This window comes from Strongylocentrotus purpuratus, unplaced genomic scaffold (assembly GCF_000002235.5).
Source record: "Strongylocentrotus purpuratus isolate Spur 01 unplaced genomic scaffold, Spur_5.0 spur5_scaffold_4, whole genome shotgun sequence".
Taxonomy (NCBI): Eukaryota; Metazoa; Echinodermata; class Echinoidea; order Camarodonta; family Strongylocentrotidae; genus Strongylocentrotus; species Strongylocentrotus purpuratus.
Genome location: NW_022145610.1, coordinates 18,265,342 through 18,287,773, shown reverse-complemented (window position 1 = coordinate 18,287,773; position 22,432 = coordinate 18,265,342). Strand labels below are relative to the sequence as shown.

At 35.9% G+C, this 22,432-nt stretch overlaps 2 protein-coding genes across 2 annotated transcripts; both read right to left on the bottom strand.

Annotated features, from left to right (window-relative positions):
• Positions 1-1,017: 1,017 nt before the first annotated feature.
• On the bottom strand, positions 1,018-21,765 carry LOC115929176 (calcium load-activated calcium channel-like). Its single transcript, XM_030997619.1, has 6 exons — positions 21,589-21,765; positions 5,749-5,826; positions 5,108-5,167; positions 3,845-3,959; positions 2,581-2,725; positions 1,018-1,750 (listed from the first exon to the last, which is right to left on the bottom strand). Exons 1-6 carry the CDS (start codon positions 21,647-21,649, stop codon positions 1,658-1,660), a joined length of 552 nt encoding a protein of 183 aa, XP_030853479.1. The 5' UTR covers positions 21,650-21,765; the 3' UTR covers positions 1,018-1,657.
• LOC115929175 (ubiquitin-like-specific protease 1) lies at positions 12,136-21,076 on the bottom strand. Its single transcript, XM_030997618.1, has 8 exons — positions 20,925-21,076; positions 20,378-20,535; positions 19,096-19,176; positions 18,357-18,499; positions 17,505-17,636; positions 14,389-14,546; positions 13,573-13,693; positions 12,136-12,608 (listed from the first exon to the last, which is right to left on the bottom strand). The coding sequence occupies exons 5-8, from the start codon at positions 17,619-17,621 to the stop codon at positions 12,303-12,305; spliced, it is 702 nt and encodes a 233-aa protein (XP_030853478.1). The 5' UTR covers positions 17,622-17,636; positions 18,357-18,499; positions 19,096-19,176; positions 20,378-20,535; positions 20,925-21,076; the 3' UTR covers positions 12,136-12,302.
• Positions 21,766-22,432: the final 667 nt, after the last annotated feature.

The window sequence follows — 22,432 nt, the reverse complement described above, 5'->3', positions numbered from 1 at the left end:
CTTATCTAATCTTGTAAACTACTACTTCCACTTACAAAAAAACAGGAAGATAAATTAAAAAAATAATCAATAAAATTGGTTCTAAATAACTCAACTTGTAAACTACGGCTTCCACTAAAATTATAGTAACATGACAATCTCCAAATTATAAAATTAAAATGCAGGTACATGAAAAGTACGCTTTTGAAATGATAATTCAACTTATTTCCCAGGATGTTTGCTTATCAAGTATATGCATGATTTGTTACGGCTTCTGCAGAACATTTTAAACAACCTTCTATTATATTCTTCCTTTTCTGCAATGTTTTCACTGAACCTCAAACTTGAAAAGGTCCCATATATATAAATGGGCATGACATCAACATGGAATAAATAAAAAAGTGATCATTTAAAAATATATATTACTTCAGTCTTCAATTATTTTTCTATATTGCCACTGTATTATAAATCGAGGAGAGGGCTTCTAAACAGTACTTAAAGGTAAAGACCAGTATTGGAAACGCCCCAATTTCAAAAAATGAAATGCAAGCTCTTATTACCAATCATGTGAAAGAATATGTTTTGAATATTACATGATGATAAAAATTTTGATGGGAAACCGCCTACTAATTGATATATTTGGTAAATTAGTGTATCTCTCGCCTGTTGAGAGATATGAAATGCACGTGTCGCGCACGTGTGTGTAGTCCCATATACATCTTTCTGTGTACAGTGCTTCTAACTTTATGAAGACTTGGCCAAATTTCTTATCATTTTGATGATTCCAGAACCTTGCAGTACATCTATGCTAGATGATCAACCTTTTCTGATCGATTTCACAACGTTTCTTTCGCAATGCAATCGCATGACCATAACTGGTCTTTAGCTTTAAGATAAGCTGTAGTAAGCTAGTATGTGTTAACCTATTGGTTTCTCACCATTGCTTTCTCAAGGGAATGCATAAATCCACAGAATCACATATTTTGATGGTTCATTATTGAAGAAAAAAATTATCTTCTAAAGATCAAAGGTTTTTTCCCTCTAAAATTACATCTGGTTCAAGACTTTTTAAGGGCATAAATCACCTACCATAGTGTAAGTCCAAGTCTTAAATGTAACTTAAGATTACAATGTAAATAACTTTTTTTTCTTCAACAATGAACGATCAAAAAAAGGTAAATTCTGTAGATTTGTGACGTCCCTTGAGAGAGCAACCAGTGGCATGAAGGGCCTGCCATAGTTCAAGTCCAACTTAAGTCAATCCAAGTTTATTACCCCATTCATAGACGAGCTCCAGCATATTTGGTACTCATTAATACATGGGTGGAGAGTCGAGCCCTACTTTAACCCTGGCTCAAACACTATATCGAACTCTTACCTTTGAACTGACCTCAACCCTAACCCTACCCTTTAAAGGCCGTCTGTACTAGTTTGGCTAGGAGGAATTAGACCACCCAGGGTGGTCACTGACAGGTGGCTATCTCATCAACTCAGCTCTCAATTAACATAAGAAAAAGAGGATCATGGGGGAGCAAAGGTCACCGATTAGGCATTGTTTTCTATATAGAGGGAGCAAGTAGCTACAAGTAGTACAGTGGGGCTTTAAGTAACAATTGATGATTAAAAAAGAACCGTTGATACAAAGGACACTCTCTGGCTGCTATTTACGTTGAGGGCGCTATTTAACTCCTGGCTGTGCCTGACCGAAAAAGCCTCCAGACTGCTTGGCTGCAGCTCGAGAAGGTGCGAACCCAAGGAGCTTCTGAATATTCTGCACAATGACAATTTGGGAGAAAAAGGGAATATATACATGTACCTGTAGTGAAAATGGCAACAGTAGTAAATATCATTTGCCAATCATGAAATTAAAGAAAGGAAGGAGAGACATACAGTGTATATTCACACTTGTTACTAGATGTAATTGTCTATCAATTTCTGAGTACATGTATTATGTAATCACCTGAACTCATTTTCAATGTTGTTGGCTCATAAATATGTACCGGTAATTACAATTTTTTTTTAAATTTCATCTTCTGTCAGACTTCTCTCTCTTAAATGGATTTAATGTATAGTTTCATCTTGTAAATAATTATCTACGTAATGATTGTTTCAACAATGCTATATGCCTCATGTGTTTCATTTTATGTAACCTAAAATGTAATTAAAGGCATCGTTTAACAATGTTAAATCTGAGATGCACAGCCCTACGTGTTATCAGTGTCTGTGATATGGTGTAATATTGAAGCCCTAAAAAAATCACGATTAAAAATGATCAAGAAGTGCCTCAAAAAAGTAAAAATCTTTGATTGACCGGTATTACCATACTCCTTTTCCCCAATAGACTGTAGTGTTATGAAAACCGTTAGGCAAACGCAAAATTTGGTTTCGATTTCCAATCATAAATATCTTGATAATCAGACAGGCGATTGGCTTGTAAAAGTCATGGGGTTCCTGACTAAGCTTTAGGTTTATAATCATCATTGCAGCATGAGCTAAATCCAGGATTTTGTTTCAGAATCTGAGACAAAGTTACCGGATCCCTTTAAGCTTTCAGGCTGCCATATTTTCAATTAACAATTCAATTCAATTTGAAAGACCTACCTGCCGGATTGACATGGTGCACAGTATATAGAGAAAGATGAAAGAGGAATCTGTGAAGTCATTTCCAAGAAGATTACGATGCGAGATACCATGTAACCAGGATATAGGTGTGAACGGGAGTTTGGCAACGACACGACCATCAAATCTGTAAAATATCAATATGATTTTCAGAAAAGATATCAATAATTTTTCAAAATTAAAGGGAACCAAAACCTTCATACAAGTTACTTTTATTGTAAAGTTTAAGATATTTGAATAAATTAAGTGAAAATTTGAACGAAATCAGGCAAGGAATAAGGAAGTTAAAGCTTTTTGAAATGACTAGTCACTAGAGGGCGATATTCAATTTGATGCGTCATTTGTGGACAACTCTCCATGCCTTTTGTACTTCAAATTTCATGTTTTTCCTTCTTTCTTGTGATTGAGATAATCTACTCCCCTGAAAGCAAGGTATAGAATGCAAAATGATATTCTACTTCACATGTTATGAAGTCGGATCAAGAACACAAATAAATACGAAGAAAACGAAAGAATTGTGAAATTTGAAGTACAAAGGGCACGGAGAGTTGTCCACAAATGACGCATCAAATTGAATATCTCCCTCTAGTGACTAGTCATTTCAAAAAGCTTGAACTTCCTTATTCCTTGCCCGATTTTGTTCAGATTTTTACTGATTTTATTCAAATATCTTAACTTTACAATAAAAGAAACTTAGTATTAAGGTTTTGGTTCCCTTTAATATCAATACTATTTTCAAAATCTATCGTGTAGACATGTTGTGGTCCAGTGGATACCTCATTGGACTGTGAATCACAGGGTTTGCGGTTCAAGTACCACAACAATAGTACTGTTAGATGTTAAATCTTTGTAAGATATATATACATTGACATTTTGGGAATTAAATATATTTCCTTTGACAAACTTTCCCTGCTGGATAACATCCTACATAATCATACATATGCATTTAGATTAATATCCTATCATATTTTACAAGCCTTTTATTGCAAAATTTACATTTGCTACGTTTTAACTTTGAATTTTTTTTCAACTCACGCTTTAATATAGGACGGTTAATGAATGCAACTTCCTTTGTATCAAAGCATACAAATTGAAATGTGCAAATAACAAATGTATCCTGCATTGATGAGAATACATGTTGTTAATCTTTGTGTCTCTCATCCTCAATGCCGTCAAAACGAAAAGATGATCAGATATTGATGACTTTAAGAAGTGAAATTGACATCATGAAAACTTGAATGCTTACATTGAGTTGAACATGCTCATTAGCGAAGTGAACGTGAATGCAATAACAATCATAGATTTCATCTTGACCATGGAAAGATCCCTGCTGTTTGTCTTCAACTTTTCTTCCTGACGCTCTGCAGTATAAAAAGAAGAATGAGAAATGGTATTTCATTTTCATTTTTTTCTTCATTTCATTTCATTTATTTTCCATTAAAATTCAAAGTAAAATACATAACAAATTAACAGCAAAATTGGAAGGAAGAAAACAGTATGTGATGGCCGATGGTACAGAATCTAATTGTTTGTGTATAAATACGGGTGTCCCACAGGGATCTGTGCTTGAGCCACCGTTGGGCCACCGTTACAAATTCCAATAACACACGACAGTCGAACGTGCCTTAGTGGCCACCTCTCTATAAAGACCACCTGTCTATTTAAAAGTGGCCATGTATTTTATGTTCCCTGAAAAAGAAATAAGCGTTTTAGAACCTTTCTAGAAGGGTCATCTGCCTATAGTGGCCACATTTTCTGTTCCCGTGGTGACCTTAATAGGCAGGTTTGAGTGTCAAACATTCATAACTTTCTTATTATTGGTCCGATTTAGTTTCGAACTTTCGCTTGTTTCTCTCATTTTTCTACTTTTATACAAATGAAGGGTTGGATTTCCCTTTAAAGAGAGGATCAAGTTCTGGGAGAGGTGAAAAATAATTTGTGAGCGTTCTCATTGTTATTATAATGCAAGTGTGGAAGAACATCAGAGAAAAAATGTTCCCTGAAAGTGAAAGGCATGGCTCTTCAAATGCCTTCATATTCTAAATCATGTAACAGCTTAAAAATAGGACCACATTTTTATGCCACATGTTTGTGTAGTCCCATAAAAATCTTTCTGTGTACAGTGCTTGTTACTTTTACCAAGACTGGACCCAATTTCTTATCATTTTGATGATTCCAGAACCTTGTTGTATACACATACCAATACTTATATGCTACATGATCAACTCTTTTGATAGATATTACACTGTTTCTTTCAAACTGCAATCGCCTGACCAGAACTCAACTTTATCTTTAATATTGCAGTCTATAATTGCGGTTCATGTCCCATCTAAACTTTTACACCAGGGGAGCGTTTCACAAAACTTGTCATCAGTGACAAATTACATTTTTTTGTTATAAGCTACTGAAATCCTTGCTTCTGATATCAGCAGATTTGTCACTGATTTTTGTCATTCGTCATTGAAAAAAGGCTTTGTGAAATGGGCCCCAGTAAGTCATCAATACCTACCAAGCTTTTTCTTCTGGTTCTTGTCCGATGAATCACCAAGCGCTTCTTTCGTCCTTTCCACTAAAACAATCAAACAAAGAACGATATTACAAAAACAACTGTAAGAGATCAAATATCATTATTTCTTATAATACTAATTTACATGTACTTTGGTAATGACAAATGAAAAAGAAAGAAATTCCTATTCTGACTGGCTCTGTATTTGAAACTTAATAATCAATCTTAATATGATTTGCTTCTGTCTTCTGTCTTTCTGAACCAAGAAATGACTATACAGGTATTTGTTTGACAATTGAATGAAAATTTGATGGGAGTGCATCTTTACTAAAGGGAGATTTCACAAGCATAAACAAATGTAAAATCTTAGCAACATTTTCTAAACAATCTGGACGAGATTTAGGACAAGATTTTGTTTCATTCATTTATAATTTATTTCATGTTATTTTATTTTTCTATATTTTTGGGGTTATGTCTATGTCTATGTCTATGCTGGTACTCGTCAAAAGCCTTTTCAGCAACTAAACGAGGATATTGTGGTGTGGTGTCTCTCATAGTGGTCATGATGAATTGGTGCAAGGCAATCAGACCCTGGTTTATATTTGTTTAAACAACGCAATAACTCAGCCCTAATGTTTACTTACGTTTCTTGCTTTGTTTTTCTACCTCAGCTTTCAGCTTCTTGTATGTCTCAGTCCTGTATACCAAGATGTATGTGATTCCTGAAATCGGTAAAAGAAATAAAAAATAATGAATCAAGAGTAGAACTACAAAATTAGGCCCACTAGACAAACAATAAAGCTTAAAATTCATTATCATTATCATCATCATCATAAATCCATCATTTGCAATCATACTAAACATGTGTAATTACCCCTAATGACCGTCTACATGACTAATTCACCCCTACTTTTTGTTCCATAACAGTTTATATTATAATCCACACACAAAACCAATAGGCTCCTATGGAGCTCCTGTGCTGACCGCAGAAAGGAAACAAATTGCCTTAATGATGTTGTTTCTTCAGTTCTTTTGTCAGCCAAGTCTCCCAATTCAGTCATGTGCCTTTTTTTTAAATGTGCACAATATAGTTCCCTCTAGGCTCTAGCTCATTTTTTATCAGGATAATGTTCAGATGCCTGCACAGCACCTGCCAGTACGAGAATACACCAGACGGCTGCCTGGACTCATAGCGAAGAAGAAGAAGAAGAAGAAGAAGAAGAAGAAGAAGAAGAAGAAGAAGAAGAGAAGAAGAAGAAGAAGAAGAAGAAGAAGAAGAAGAAGAAGAAGAAGAAGAAGAAGAAGAAGAAGAAGAAGAAGAAGAAGAAGAAGAAGAAGAAGAAGAAGAAGAAGAAGAAGAAGAAGAGAAGAAGAAGAAGAAGAAGAAGAAGAAGAAGAAGAAGAAGAAGAAGAAGAAGAAGAAGAAGAAGAAGAAGAAGAAGAAGAAGAAGAAGAAGAAGAAGAAGAAGAAGAAGAAGAAGAAGAAGAAGAAGAAGAAGAAGAAGAGAAGAAGAAGAAGAAGAAGAAGAAGAAGAAGAAGAAGAAGAAGAAGAAGAAGAAGAAGAAGAAGAAGAAGAAGAAGAAGAAGAAGAAGAAGAAGAAGAAGAAGAAGAAGAAGAAGAAGGAGAAGGAGGAGGAGGAGGAGGAGGAGGAGGAGGAGGAGGAGGAGGAGGTGAAGTAGGAGGAGAAGGAGGTGAAGGAGGTGAAGTAGGAGGAGAAGAAGGTGAAGTAGGAGGAGAAGGAGGTGAAGTAGGAGGTGGAGGAGAAAGAGGAGGAGGAGAAAGAGGAGGAAGAGGAAGAGGAAGAGGAAGAAGAAGAAGAAGGAGGTGAAGTAGGAGGAGGAGAAAGAGGAGGAGGAAGAGGAAGAGGAGGAGGAAAAGGAAGAGGAAGAGGAAGAAGAAGAGGAGGAAGAGGAGGAGGAGGAAGAGGAAGAGGAAGAGGAAGAGGAAGAAGAAGGAAAAGAAGCAGAAGAAGAAGGAAAAGAAGAAGATGAAGAAATAGAAGAAGATGAGGAAGAAGAAGATGAAGAAGGAGGAGGAGAAGAAAAAGGAGAAGAAGATGAAGGAGGAAGACAAAGAGGAAGAAGAACTGAATTGTCAAAGACATCATCATGATCATGGACATACTTCTCGAGTCTAGCCATTAACCATTATCATAATCAGTTAATTGCAATTACCAAGTACCTGTAATTGGATTTTTTGAGCCATCACTATTCAATGTCTATTGCCATCGATAATATAATGTAGATATGTGATAATCCGCTTGTCTGCAGTGCATTGATTTTGCACCGCACTCTTAATTCAAGATCTATTTTGAGTGCACAGACAGGGCTCTGTTTAAATTGCTATAGCACTTACATCATGAATACAACAATCGATCGAGACGTGGGGAACTTCGAATTTGTCTCGTTCTTGAATATTTGTGTGCGACGATCAGAACCAGAGCCACAAGCAAACAAAGATTGACTACATATTCAATGCATCAGATTTCAGTGAAGGAACGGGAGTCAAGCTTCAAATATTATATGTTTCGATAGAATATTTATCAATTTACCTGCATATGAAATTTTTAAGTGATTTGATTTCCGAAACTTAAACAATGTGTGCCAAGAAATTAAGCTTGTTCAAAACATGCATAGAAGTCATGCTTATATGTTTGCGAGTTCTAAAAATCACGCTTGGCGATCTTCGCGCAAAATCCACGAAAATTGATGCAGTCTAGAGTCTACTGTGAATATTTCTATTTTTACAGTAGATCAGTAGATCTAGATCTAGGCCTAGACTTTCTAGATCTAGACCCTAGTCCTATTCATTGATTTGACTTGACTTGCACTTGATCTCGACTCACGTCACTCGAGTCTAGACATCAATCATCACTGACATCATGCACCATATCATCATCATCACCGCCTCCTTTACCACTTCGACCATGACCATCATCACCAATCACCATCTATGACGATCTATCCCCATCAAGATCGAGGTCGAGTTACCACACCCCTATAACATCGGGTGCGTCGTTTGGAGCACACCTACAGGTCTATACTGAATATTCATATCGTGACGTCACGATCAGGCCAGGCATGCGCCGCTTAGTCCTTTACATATGGCTACACATACGTGCAATGCAAAGCACTTTGGATAGCGTAGCATTATTGTTATTTTTATTCTATGTGCTGATTGTGCTCGATGAAATACACTTGCTACTAATACAAGTATATTTCTCAATTATATTTGCGTCATGTGAATAAATATCATCTGGAATCGCACTAATACATCTCCTCAGAGAAAGCATTGATGTATAATTATTTCTGACTCATTTTCATCATTTTGTGTCCGTTTATATAAATCGCCTTGGAGATGTGCTCCATCGACCGCTACATGTGCTCCATAACTTACACTTGCTAATATATGTATATTTTCTCAATTATATTTGTGTCATGTGAATAAATATCATCTGGAATCGCACTAATACATCTCCTCAGAGAAAGCATTGATGTAGATATATTATTTCTGACTCATTTTTATCATTTTGTGTCCGTTTATATAAATCGCCTTGGAGATGTGCTCCATCGACCGCTACATGTGCTCCATAAATTACACTTGCGAATATATGTATATTTTCTCAATTATATTTGCGTCATGTGAATAAATATCATCTGGAATCGCACTAATACATCTCCTCAGAGAAAGCATTGATGTAGATATATTATTTCTGACTCATTTTTATCATTTTGTGTCCGTTTATATAAATCGCCTTGGAGATGTGCTCCATCGACCGCTACATGTGCTCCATAAATTACACTTGCTAATATATGTATATTTCTCAATTATATTTGCGTCATGTGAATAAATATCATCTGGAATCGCACTAATACATCTCCTCAGAGAAAGCATTGAAGTAGATATATTATTTCTGACTCATTTTTATCATTTTGTGTCCGTTTATATAAATCGCCTTGGAGATGTTCTCCATCGACCGCTACATGTGCTCCATAACTTACACTTGCTAATATATGTATATTTTCTCAATTATATTTGCGTCATGTGAATAAATATCATCTGGAATCGCACTAATACATCTCCTCAGAGAAAGCATTGATGTAGATATATTATTTCTGACTCATTTTTATCATTTTGTGTCCGTTTATATAAATCGCCTTGGAGATGTGCTCCATCGACCGCTACATGTGCTCCATAAATTACACTTGCTAATATATGTATATTTCTCAATTATATTTGCGTCATGTGAATAAATATCATCTGGAATCGCACTAATACATCTCCTCAGAGAAAGCATTGATGTAGATAAATTATTTCTGACTCATTTTTATCATTTTGTGTCCGTTTATATAAATCGCCTTGGAGATGTGCTCCATCGACCGCTACATGTGCTCCATAAATTACACTTGCTAATATATGTATATTTTCTCAATTATATTTGTGTCATGTTCTGCTCCTTTATTAATGTGTTCTTTATATCACAGACCCGACCACTAGTGCCGCTCATACGACCTCTAGTTCTGCTCCTTTATTAATGTGTTCTTTATATCACAGACCCGACCACTAGTGCCGCTCATACGACCTCTTGTTCTGCTCCTTTATTAAAGGTAATACAAAGTTTTGGTATGGGGTCATGAATTTGGTTCAAATGAACATAATGGAAGCATATGCGATCCCACAATATTCAGTGATCGTTATCGCGGTTGAAATCGAGTCTAAAGTTAGGAAATTGTAAATAATTAACTCTTTATGTTGTATAGCTCCCTCTCAAGGCCAAGATATTAATTGAGCTATAAAACAATGCTTCTTGACTAAAATCGACCGATTAGCTATTCCCGTCTGGAAATTTTTATATCACAATTACATTTTCTGAGATTTTCATGGTCGCAGCAACTTTTGTACGGCCGTAGGCGCTATTTGAAATTTATCAAAATTTACCGGGAGCACCGGTAAATTTTTATGTTCAAGTTTTCTCGAAAGCAGAAGCGTTTTAGGGACTAAATTTTCTAGTGCTTATAATTCATCCACAGGAGCATCCAAATATATCAAAATTGAAAAGAATCACTATCAACCCAATTTTCAAAATGTCCCAAAACTTTGTATTACCTTTAATGTGTTCTTTATATCACAGACCCGACCACTAGTGCCGCTCATACGACCTCTAGTTCTGCTCCTTTATTAATGTGTTCTTTATATCACAGACCCAACCACTAGTGCCGCTCATACGACCTGTGGTGTATGGTCATAATTTACCGTAGTATCTTCTAAAAAACTGCGTTCTAACCATTCATTCCATAAAACTTGATAAGATCATGTTTTAAAGTTTTGTTCCCACTTAATTTTTGCTCATTTTAAACATTTAACTACATAAACATTTACATGTAAATCAATTTCAACAACCTAAAAAATAAAGATCACAAACAAATATTCTGCTTGATTGAGTGTTATTATATTGCCATTAAGTTACACATTATAAAATGGTAATGTATCAGAAAGATTATGTGTGGAGTTTCTAGACTGAACCGATGAACGTTATTTTCATGTACTTAACAAAGATTATGTTAACAAACTTCTCCATCAACTCAAATTTACACTGGAAGAAAAAAATCGTGACGCATGTGACCTGATAAAAAATAGAATGTGCTTTACCACAGAACTAGTTTTGAATTAAAAGTTTGTTTTCTTTCAAAGATTGGTTCAGAAAAAAATTATAAATATGCTACAAACCCTTTGATACCACATACAGTATTGGATTTTACAAATTTAACTTTTTCAGCAAATGACTTTAGTATTAAACATAATATGCCCAGTCTGACAATATAAAATATCAAGTATTTCACAACAATAATAAAAAAATAAGTAATCTATTTTCCCTTTATTATGTTAGCTCCCCCTCCCCCCAAAGTTCTTATGGCTGGCCATACAAAATATTACAACCCATAACAAAACGAAACAAAAACCACACAATTATTCACCATCTTGCGTGCAGGGTTGGGTTAAAATACAATTGAGAGCAGAACGAATGACAGTAGCATCTTTCTGACGACGTATTTGGGCTTTTCAATAGCTCATGCTAAAATGAATTTATGAGCGATATATTTCTTTATATATATTTATATTTATATCTATTTTGTTTTCAGTGATATTTTTTATATATATTTGTCTAAACTCTTAAACCTCAAATTACAACACGTAATTACCAATTTGACTATCATTATTTTTTTTGAATTTTTTTTGAAAAAAATAAGAAATGCATATACTGAAACACTTACTGATGCATTCATTAGAGCCAAGGTGTTGACTACATCTATCATAAGCATGAGTTGATCTCAACTCAGTGAACAACCTTTATTTCCCTTCCAAGTGAATTAAGGTACATCGTAAAGATAAGCCATGGGTCACATTAAAAGTCAAAGAGTTGATCCATGTAAGGAGCTCCCCACTTTGTGATGTCATCAATGAATCCTTGCTCGAAGGAGTAGTCCATATGCAGTGGAAGAAGTCAACTGTCTGTCCAGTCCCCAAGGAATCTCCACTAGCTATTGACAAACTTCGACCTATTGGTGGGTGTTCGGTGACATTGTCAAGGAATCGACAAGCAGCAGTTTGGCAACCGACAAGGTGTCTCCACTACCCACTACCTTGTTGACCTTGCACAGTAATGCAGACAAGCCACAGACTGTGTCAACTATGGTGATAACTGACTTCACCAAGGCATTTGATTTAGTGAACCACAACATTGCTGTTAGCAAGCTTCACCTAATGGGTGCCCGTCCAGCACTCCTCCCATGGATTTGCAGCTTTTTACACCAAAGGGTACAGGTGACGAGATACCACGGTGTTCTGTCAACATCCTTGATGCCTAGTGGAGGTATGCCACAGGGTAAATCCAGCAAAGTGCAAAGTGATGCAAGTATTGTTTTCATGAGCGGCCATCCCCTTTCCACGCATTGAGCTGTGTAACAATGTTCTTGAAGAAGTCAAGGAGTTGAAATTGCTTGGGGTTATTATCCAGCCTAACTTCTGGTGGAATAGTCATGTGAATGAAATCATCAAGAAAGCGTTGTGGAAATTCTATTTGATTAGTAGAATCTCAAGATCAAGCTCATCAAGCAGGGGCTTTGGCTTTAACTGCTTCACAGGATCTAGCTCAATGAAATCTACTATCACCATACGCTTTCCATCACTCACAATGACTATGCATATTTAGCGCAACAAACCGGGCATACATAATCAATACCTTCCCCTGGTGCCTCACTGATTGAGACACAGTACAGATGCAGCCAGCGACCACAAACATCGCACTGCACCCATTTAGGTCGGGTGCTGGTAGGTGGTTTCTTTGAAAGGGCCATCAGACACTCAACCATGTCACAGGTTTTCCGCTGGTCAGGTGGGGGCACAGCGTTGGTGATCAGTTTATTCTGGACATAAACCCTCATGTCTTTGGCATATTTCCCAACGCTTCGAGGATCAATCCCTCTTGTAATGGCAAGAGCATTCTGCAGCAAAATAAATTGAAAAAAAGAATAAGAAACTAAATGGAACTTCGACTGCGCGCAGTCGAAAATGATGCCTCCATCATAGAGCAATTTTACACACCAAAACAGAAGAATTTTTTCAAATTCAATTTCAATTGTAATCCATTAACAGGTTCTCAGAATATCGTGATTACAAGCAATTTCTCATATACATATATGACCCTTTGATCTTTGACCTCATGACCCTAAAATCTACTCAGTTCATTGGCTCTGCAAGATGTCCTGAGTTAAATAGTAATCCATCTGTCAGTTCTAATGAGAATGCGTTCACAAGCTATTTTTGCGTACATAATGAGCCCATGACCTTTGACCTTATGAGACAAGAATCTACTCAGTTCATTGGCTCTGCAAGATACATAAATGATCTAAGTTTGGCAGGAATCCATCAATCAGTTCTTGTGATAACGCGATCACAAGCTATTTTTGCATATATAATGAGCCATGTGACCTTTGACCTTCTGACCCCAAAATCTAATCACTTCAAGATACATACATGACTTAAGTTTGGCAGTAATCCATCAATCTTTTCTTGAGATAACGCGATCACGAGAATGGGACGTAGGCCTACAGACGCGGACAACCAGAAAACATAATGCCTCCGGCTAGTTTGTAGCAGAAGCATAAAACTAGTGACATAATCAATAAGAATTTGGGCCAGCAAAAGAATCCTCTTATATTGGGTACCTTGGTTTATCAGAACTCTTTATAACAAGGTTCCACTGTTCTAAACTGCAAAATAGAGACCTAGCAGTGCCCATTTGGCAACTAGAAAGTGGATCTTGGCCTTTATGCATTTATACATATAAGCCCCCGTGGGGGTGAGGGGAATGATGTCCTCCATCAAACACCTTAAGACCACATCTCCTAATTATTATGTAAACAGCATGAAACAATCCATAGAATAAAACTGATGGGTTATTCTTACCAACATGACAAATGCCCCACAGGAATGTCCATCTTCTTGCCTGGCAGACTGGAGATTGCCAACCTTCCATGACGTTCCAGCTAGGTCTCCAATTTTCTCTGATCTGCATGCCATGTAGGCTCTTGAATAAAATTTGAAATTACAAAACATCTTAATATTTCATAGCATACTCCTTGATTTGAAATTTACAATATGTGCATTCAATAAACATAAAATTAAATTAATTGTCATGAAGGGCAGACAAAAATTATTGCCCAGGTAACAAGTAGCATTTAAACAAAACAATATATATTATTATATTTGCACAATTAAACAAATTTACTTACAAAGATCTTAAAACATATTTGAACGGTATAAGTGCCACTTGATTTCAATTAACATGTTTGCTGTTTTACTAGTAGTAGTATTAATTAATGATCAATGGAAGCTTGGGGTTGATGTAGTTTCTTATAAAAGCTCATTGCAACATATATGGCAGCTCATAGAGCGCAATCATTCAGAATACAGAGTGAAATAAAACAATTGATTTTGTCCTAATAAAATGTTGGATAGACTTGTTGCATTAATACAAATTTAAAAAAACATCAAGCAGTTATAGCCCAATTCTAGCGCCATGGTATATAGTAACAAAAATGAAGGGGGATGCAAATGAGGGTTAGTCTGAGCTACTCCTTCAACTTGGTGAAAAAGGTATGTTTATGAAATATGCTCAACTCAATGTGACACTATCATACATCAATAGTGGTCTAGGAGTCCTTGCCTGAAGAGAAAACATTATTGTATATACTGCATTTATTCTAATAAAAGATTACTCACTTGAACTTCTTTATGCAGTTGATGGATGTGTTGGGATTGGTTGGTAGGGAGTCCAGAACCGAAACTTCTCCTCTCTGTACATCAGCTGCCAAGAGTACCCAGTGACTCTTATTAACGTTGAATGGCAGAAAGATCCATTTGTACTTTTGCATGTTCACCTATAGATGACAGTATACAGATATATGTGTGAGCTAGCAACACTACCCATTGGGAACTCCATTAGACCCCCTTCTCTTAAGGACAATTTCTACAAATTTTGGTGAATATATTTAAGTGTTTAAAGTGGGATTGCACTACGGTACTTGTTGCTAGTACTAATGCCTTCTATAGCTCACAATTTCTAAAAGGTCCAGTTGTTCCCCTTTGTGCCCCCCCCCCCCCTGCCACATGTTGATAAGATACAAAATTGGGAAGATATTTCCTCAAATATTGTCTGAACATTTGATGTAAACTTTGGACACATACATGCATACATTCCTGTAGCCATGACAACCATGAAATAAAATGCATGTTTTTCATACTTTTTTCCTTGATTTTAACTAACCTGTCAATATTACATTGAATGAAGCTGCATCTTGGTATTTTATTTTTAGGAATTACTAGTTTATTATGTTTCATTCAAAATGTTTCATTCTTCTTTTTTTCTTTTCTTTAAATAGCTGCGACACAGCCATAAGCGTCAGAACCTGGCGGATACCGGCGCTATATAAATAACCATATTATTTATTTATTATTTATTTATAAAATACAATAAAACTTGATTATATTGAAGAAAAAAGAAAAAAAACCTTTGAATTACTAGTTTATTATGTTTCATTCAAAATGTTTCATTCTTCTTTTTTTCTTTTCTTTAAATAGCTGCGACGAAGCCATAAAATACAATAAAACTTTATTATATTGAAGAAAAAAGAAAAAAAACCTTTGAGGTCCAACTTTTTCTCTAGATTGATTTAATTATTATATCTTGCATCAAAGTTCAAACATTGACGATTTGTATTGATACTCACAACAGAACAATATACATATTTCTGTATTGATAAATATCATAAATATAATTTTATTACATATTGATAAGTCAATGATATAGGGTATCTTTGATAGGATTTTGAACCTAAAATGAAAAGATAGGACCACTAAAGAGTAGTCCTCATCTGCACACCCTCTCCAATTTCAAGAAAATCCATGGGTAGAAGCTCTTTGGCATAATAATAAACCTCTTCAAATTTTTTGAGCGAGTGGACGCTTAGCTTTGGAATGAGCAGTGAATATAGATTAAACTAGATGGAATTTTGACTGCGCGCAGTCGAAAATGATGCCTCCGCCATAGAGCAATTTAAACAAGTTTGGAGTTTAAATCTCCAGTGGTTCTTGAGATATCATGATAACAATCTCAATGTATGGAATTTCATAAGTTGACCTCTGTGACCCTTGACCTTTGACCTACGTGCTCCAAAATCTAATCAGATGGTCTTCCTATGGTGATACACACTATCATTAAGTTTGAAGTTTAAATCTCCAGTGGTTCTTGAGATATTATGATATGGTGATACATACTATCATTAAGTTTGAAGTGAAAATTCTCCAGTGGTTCTTGAGATATCGCGATAACGATCTCAATGTATGGAATTTCATAAGTTGACCTCTGTGACCCTTGACCTTTGACCTACGTGCTTCAAAATCTAATCAGATTGTCTTCCTATGGTGATACACACTATCATTAAGTTTGAAGTTTAAATCTCCAGTGGTTCTTGAGATATTATGATAACAATCTCAATGTATGGAATTTCATAAGTTGACCTCTGTGACCCTTGACCTTTGACCTACGTGCTCCAAAATCTATTCAGATCGTCTTCCTATGGTGATACATACTATCCTTAAGTTTGAAATTTTTACATCTCCAGTGGTTCTTGAGATATCATGATAACAATCTCAATGTATGGAATTTCATAAGTTGACCTCTATGACCCTTGACCTTTGACCTACGTGCTCCAAAATGTAATCAGATTGTTTTCCTATAGTGATACACACTATCACTAAGTTTGAAGTTTAAATCTCCAGTGGTGGGGGGATAGAGCCTTCTCTTCATCTGCTCCGCATCTTTGGAACTCTCTACCTGTCCAACTTCGAAATTGTAACAACATTGATACCTTTAAATCTGAACTCAAAACCTATCTTTTCCGGCAACATTGCGAATAATATGTGACATATTGAGGGAGCCAGGCGCCTTTGAATGCTTTTGCAGATAAATGGCGCTATACAAATGCTGTTCATCATCATCTTCTTGAGATATCATGATAACAATCTCAATGTATGGAATTTCATAAGTTGACCTCTGTGACCCTTGACCTTTGACATACGTGCTCCAAAATCTAATCAGATCGTCTTCCTATGGTGATAAATACTATTCCCGAGTCTTAAGTTTAAATCTTAAATGGTTCTTGAGATATTGTGATAACGGTCAAACGGGACGGACGTACGGACGGACAACCCGAAAACATGATGCCTCCGGCACCACCTTCGGTGGCGGAGGCATAACAATTGAGAGAACCTCGCTACTAATCAAGCTTCAAATAAAATAAAATAAATTTATTAACTTCTCATTTCAAAACTATTGGTCCCTTTGTTCTAAAATTTAAAGAGGGTTATTATCATGCCTAAGAGATTCTACCCATTGAATTTCATCGATATTTGGGAGGGTATGCAAATGACGGCTAGTACCTTTAAAAGTCATCAAAAATGTGAATGTTTGCGGCGTGTACATGCAGCTACAGTTTGTGTACCAATTCTTGATGATTGGCTCAATACTATAGAAATGTCATTGACCCCCTGGGCCTGGGAAAGCTATAATAGCTTAGGCTCCTTGGGCTATAGACCTTTGAGACTTACATTCAGAATCATTTGTCTGGCTGATGTACGTAGCTCATATCAACTTTTCAATGATGGGATCATATTTTTATTGTTTTGTTTATTTTTTAAATATTTTGTTTGCAAACTGATGTCTGGATTTGGCCTACTCCTAACTTCTAGTTAGTAGGTACTGATAATTAAGCTAATATTGATAACCACATCATTTTACAGTTTCAAGCAAGTTAATCTAGACAACAAAGAAACATTACCTTCTTGAAGAGCCATGTCTGATACATAGCTCTCTGCCAGTGTACTGCAGCATACGAAGGGATTGGGAAGATGTGGCCACTCCTGTTGACATTAATTTCCTTCGACAGCAGTGCCATAAAGGAATTGAGAATCTGAAAATGGCATAAGGTAAAGTGGTTATTACAACAAATAGGAAAAACATGTTCCTGATATTAATGAAAATTTCCATAAATTAGATTTTTTCCTTTTTCGGAGGGGGGGAGGGGGGCTATTTTGGTGTCTCACTAAATTCTGTTGAATAATAAAAAAAAATCGAGAACTATCAAGGAGCAAAGAAGACAGCATTAAATCTTTATAATTAGAATAAAAATACATTAATTTGCTAATTTACTAATTAAAGAATTACCAAAAAAGAGAGAAATCTGTAATCAACCATTTTCAAAGTTACTGAAAGAATGATATCTCTGTCTTGTCATGGTACAATTAATTGCAATATAATTATCATTTATATAATTGCAAAACAGTCAGAGAAATACCCTCCGACTTCTAACTATAATATGGCCAACCAATATGTCATAACATCTTTGATGTAAGATCAATAAATTGAGAAGTGACATGCATCTCACTCCTGCTACACAGATGAGACAATACATATGATTTCCACCTTCCCCAAGAAATGTGATTGACAAAACTGTACAGAAATCTAAAATATATGAAAATGTTACAATAAACCATTTATACTCATTGAAATGCAAATCATGCTCAACATTTCTTTCTTCATTGAGCCTTCAGCATTATATTGATTACAAATGATACAAATGCATATTTGGTTAGAGTAAGATAATAATAACATCTTTTGATAGATAAATTACCTTGTCATTTATCCAATTAGGGAACTGCAAGGACTTGAAATCTCTAATCTCAAGGGTCTCCCCGCATACTGAATAACGATTGTCGTCATTTAGTGAAGGAAGCGGTTGAATCTTGAGGCCCTCCAATTCAGGAATTATGATGCCTGCAACATGAACATGATTGATGTCATAATTTCTATACAGTACTTTGGAAAGTGAAACGATAAATATATATTTATAGAACAGATTCTATCAAGAGGTTGTCAATTACATTATAATATAATGTCATAATACGACTTTCTTTAGCTAGTTACACTATTGACCTTCTCCAGTATGCATCATCTGCATACTGGTATACTTTTCGTAAAGAAAAGGGGATACAGAATGTGTATTTACAAGAAGGAAAGCAACTTCAGGCAGGGCTTGTAAATATAGCCCATAGTACTGTTTTGTGTATGTCACCATTTAAGCCTTATGTGTTTTAAAATCTCTCTTCATTGAACATGTTGTCAGGAAGTGCACATATCCTGTATCCAGTAACATTACTGAATAACAATATGACGTTCTATTCCTTATTCCTTTTTCCTTCAGTAAAATGACACGAAAGGTGTAAATGCAAGTACAAGAATTAAAAAAAAAAAAGTAATCAATGAGAAAGCCAATTCAATTAACTGTAGCTCTTCCCCAAATTCGCTGCTGTTTACATACCGGTACCCTCTTTGCAGATATGATTAGCAATTTTAAAAGACAAATAATTTACTTGTTGTGTGCTTTCTGCCACCTGCAAACTTCTTTCTGCTGCACTCTTTCAATGTGGCTTGTCGGAGCCTCCCTTTGTTGCCTTTGGGTAAAGTAAAAGTTATACAAGGGGAAAGAATTGCATGTTAAACTACATAGTCACTTTTGTAAAACCAAGAACTGTATAATATAACCTAAAGTAAAATCATTCCTAATAGGTTTATAAGTTTTACTACAATGCTGAAGTTTTCTTACTTGACATTTTATGCAATAGTTTTTAAGCCAGAGTTAATTCCTCATTTTTAAGCTCAGTATCGTGTCATGAACTAGTACATCATACATGTACTTCATTTTCTCCTTGTGCTTTATTTTTGTTAGTTGTTTGGTTTATCAGGTTGTGGTTTATGAAATGTTTTACATTTTATTTAAACATTCATGCTATATTTTGCAGGTCTTTTGGCTGCACCAGTTGGTCAGGAAGAGGGACCATTACGATTACAGTGATTAAGTTTGCTTTCCTCTTCCCTGGCAGCCAACTGATGCACTCAGAGGACCGCCAGTGAGATTGTGCATTTATAATTGACATTCCTTTAATTTTTGTCTACTCATATTTACATTGTTATATTTTGTGTGAATTGCCGAATAAATAATAATAATAATAATAGTAATAATAAAACTATTTACAAACTATGTGGATCTTCAACTGCATACGTGCAGTTAAAGGTCAACAATGATACCTCAACCATTGCACAATTTTTATGTCAGCTAGGCCTAAATTGATAATTCAGTAAGTTCAGTTTTGATGGTAATTTGTCAACCAGATCTTAAAGGACTTAGTAACATTGTCTAAATCCTATAAATTTGAATTTCTGAACCCCCCCCCCCCCCCCTCCCCCCCCCCCCCCTGGCTAAGGGCCTGGAATTACTCCTAGAATGAATGCTTATAAAAAAATATCAACATTCATGGTAGGCCATAAACACTGCAAATGAAACCACCTGACATACAACATATTTCAATTTATGTTCCCTTTCCCAAAACCAATTTTGATCACTCATCAACAAAGCTGTAATGGAAAAAGTGTAAACACGTGGAAGAAGGGGTATAGCTAGTGGTTTTGTTTAATTTAACATTTTGGATCAACGTATCTAGATCTATATCTACAGCTACAGATGGGACCTCAAGTCATGGAATAATTTGCATTAATTAAAAAAGGATGATTGATGTAGTCATGATTCAACTGCATGTAAACAGACACACAGTCGAGGGGCTCAATCCATTTGAACAAGATTCATTGTTATGTTACCTTATGTTGTCTTTTTTCCTCCTCTACTGCTTTCTTGATCCTGGCTGCATGCTTGTCTCGCCCAAACATACATGAATACTCCCATCGACCTCGCAGAAAGAAAGGTGTACCATCACCTTCAATGATGGAATCAGAAAATCTGATCTTTTGTTTGGGTCCTAATCATGCATGGGGGAAAAACAAGGGCATTGATTGAAGTTTGTTTTAGTGAACACTCAACATGAATGCCTGCGTCCCAAAAAAAGATGTTGGAAAGGGTATCATTTTCATTTATATTAGATCTATAGACTACAGCATCGTCGATTCAACATTTCAGCACTTAGTTATAGGCCTAGTCAAGACTAGTATTAAAATAAAATTCTTATGGAGGGTAATTTTTAGGTGCATTTTGCACTATTGAGGGTAGGTCTAGTCTAACGTGAATAGGCTTTCAAAGCCAAAGGCAGCATTCCATATTGCTACTGCTCGAGATCAAGACCTAGATTCTAGATATGTAGATGATTTTAAACAAACAAGGCAGTTAAGAATTTAAGGTAAGATGACTCACCTTCTGGAAAGGAATTATGCCTCTCCGACACAAACGTCAGAGAGGAAAAAACCTCGAAGTGTTTTTTTACTTCACACGCTTCCTCAAATGTTGAGACCCATCCAAGAGCAGGAGCTCGTTCAGACACAGGGTGCCAGATGTCGGTCCACGGCCTAGGTCTAGGGCAAGGGGGTTGAGGCGAAGGAGGCGGAGCCGGAGGAGGCGGAGAAGGGTCGGGCACATCAGCCTCATTACTACTCATCCTTATTGAGTCGAGAGAGGACATTTTGCTGCTGCTGATGTCAGATGATGATGATGATATATAGCTAAACAGCTTAACTAGATCTAAGCCTAGATCTAGTAAAGTAGGTCTAGGTATACCGCTACCGTATCGTATGCAACATACACGATATCAGCACAGTACATGCCATGTTCGAGGTATATATACGGCGCGCTAGCGCTAGCTCATATAGCGCGGCTAGCGGCTCTGCAAAATTAAAATTGGCGCGACGGCTGACGTCACGATATGAATATTCAGTATAGACCTGCAGGTGTGCTCCAAACGACGCACCCTATAACATCCCACCTCAGAATGAATGTATGGGACTGACTCCTGGTGCACTGCACAGACACACTCGCACTGACACGCCACAAAAAAACGTGTATTTAAATTGTTTGTACGAACCTTCTGACAGCAATGCTGTACCGACCGAAATAAAAATGATGAGTAAAGTATCTGCAAACATGATTTCAATTAAGTTGATTCTAAGATTAACGCTAAATTGAAAATAAAAATGCAATTTTTGTACAGAAAAATGCTCAAGACATGTCAAGAAGAAGTTAGATGCTTGATATAGATAGATTATGCGTTGCCAATCAAAGAAGAGAATTAAATTCAAAATTTATGCCGACGTAGATGTGTATATTTCAAACATTTGAATTTACTAAAACATATCACTTTTGGAGGTATAGGCCTAAAACTATCTTTATAAAATATAATTATTTTTAATGCACGAAATCGGCCTGATATTTGATTTGATATGTGACATGAAATATAATCCCTGGCTAGTTAGTTTTACATTGCTATGTGAATATTCCATTTTATAATAGATAAATAATCAGCATAATTTGATTTGATACATATTGACAGAGTAGTTAGTTTATGGTCAGAAAGGTTGATGATGATGATGATGAGGCCTAGAATAAAAACTTGTTGCATTGCCCTTTGCGACCGACCCAAAAATCTGAAAATCCGGTCGGCATTTAAAAAAACTTTTTTTTTTCAACCGTTTTTTAGAATTTGTTGTATTAATGAATAAAAAAATATGTATTTTGATTGACTTTGATATAAATGCATAAAATCAAATTATTCCAAACAATCTTCACATTGCTAGCAAGCTTTACAGGTAGTTAAAAACCAACTTCGTTAGCAGGAAATCTCGAGTGTTGTCTCAACACAACATTGCAAACCATGGATTATTATGAGGTGAAAAAGATATGAATGAAACGATGACTCGAAACACATGTAT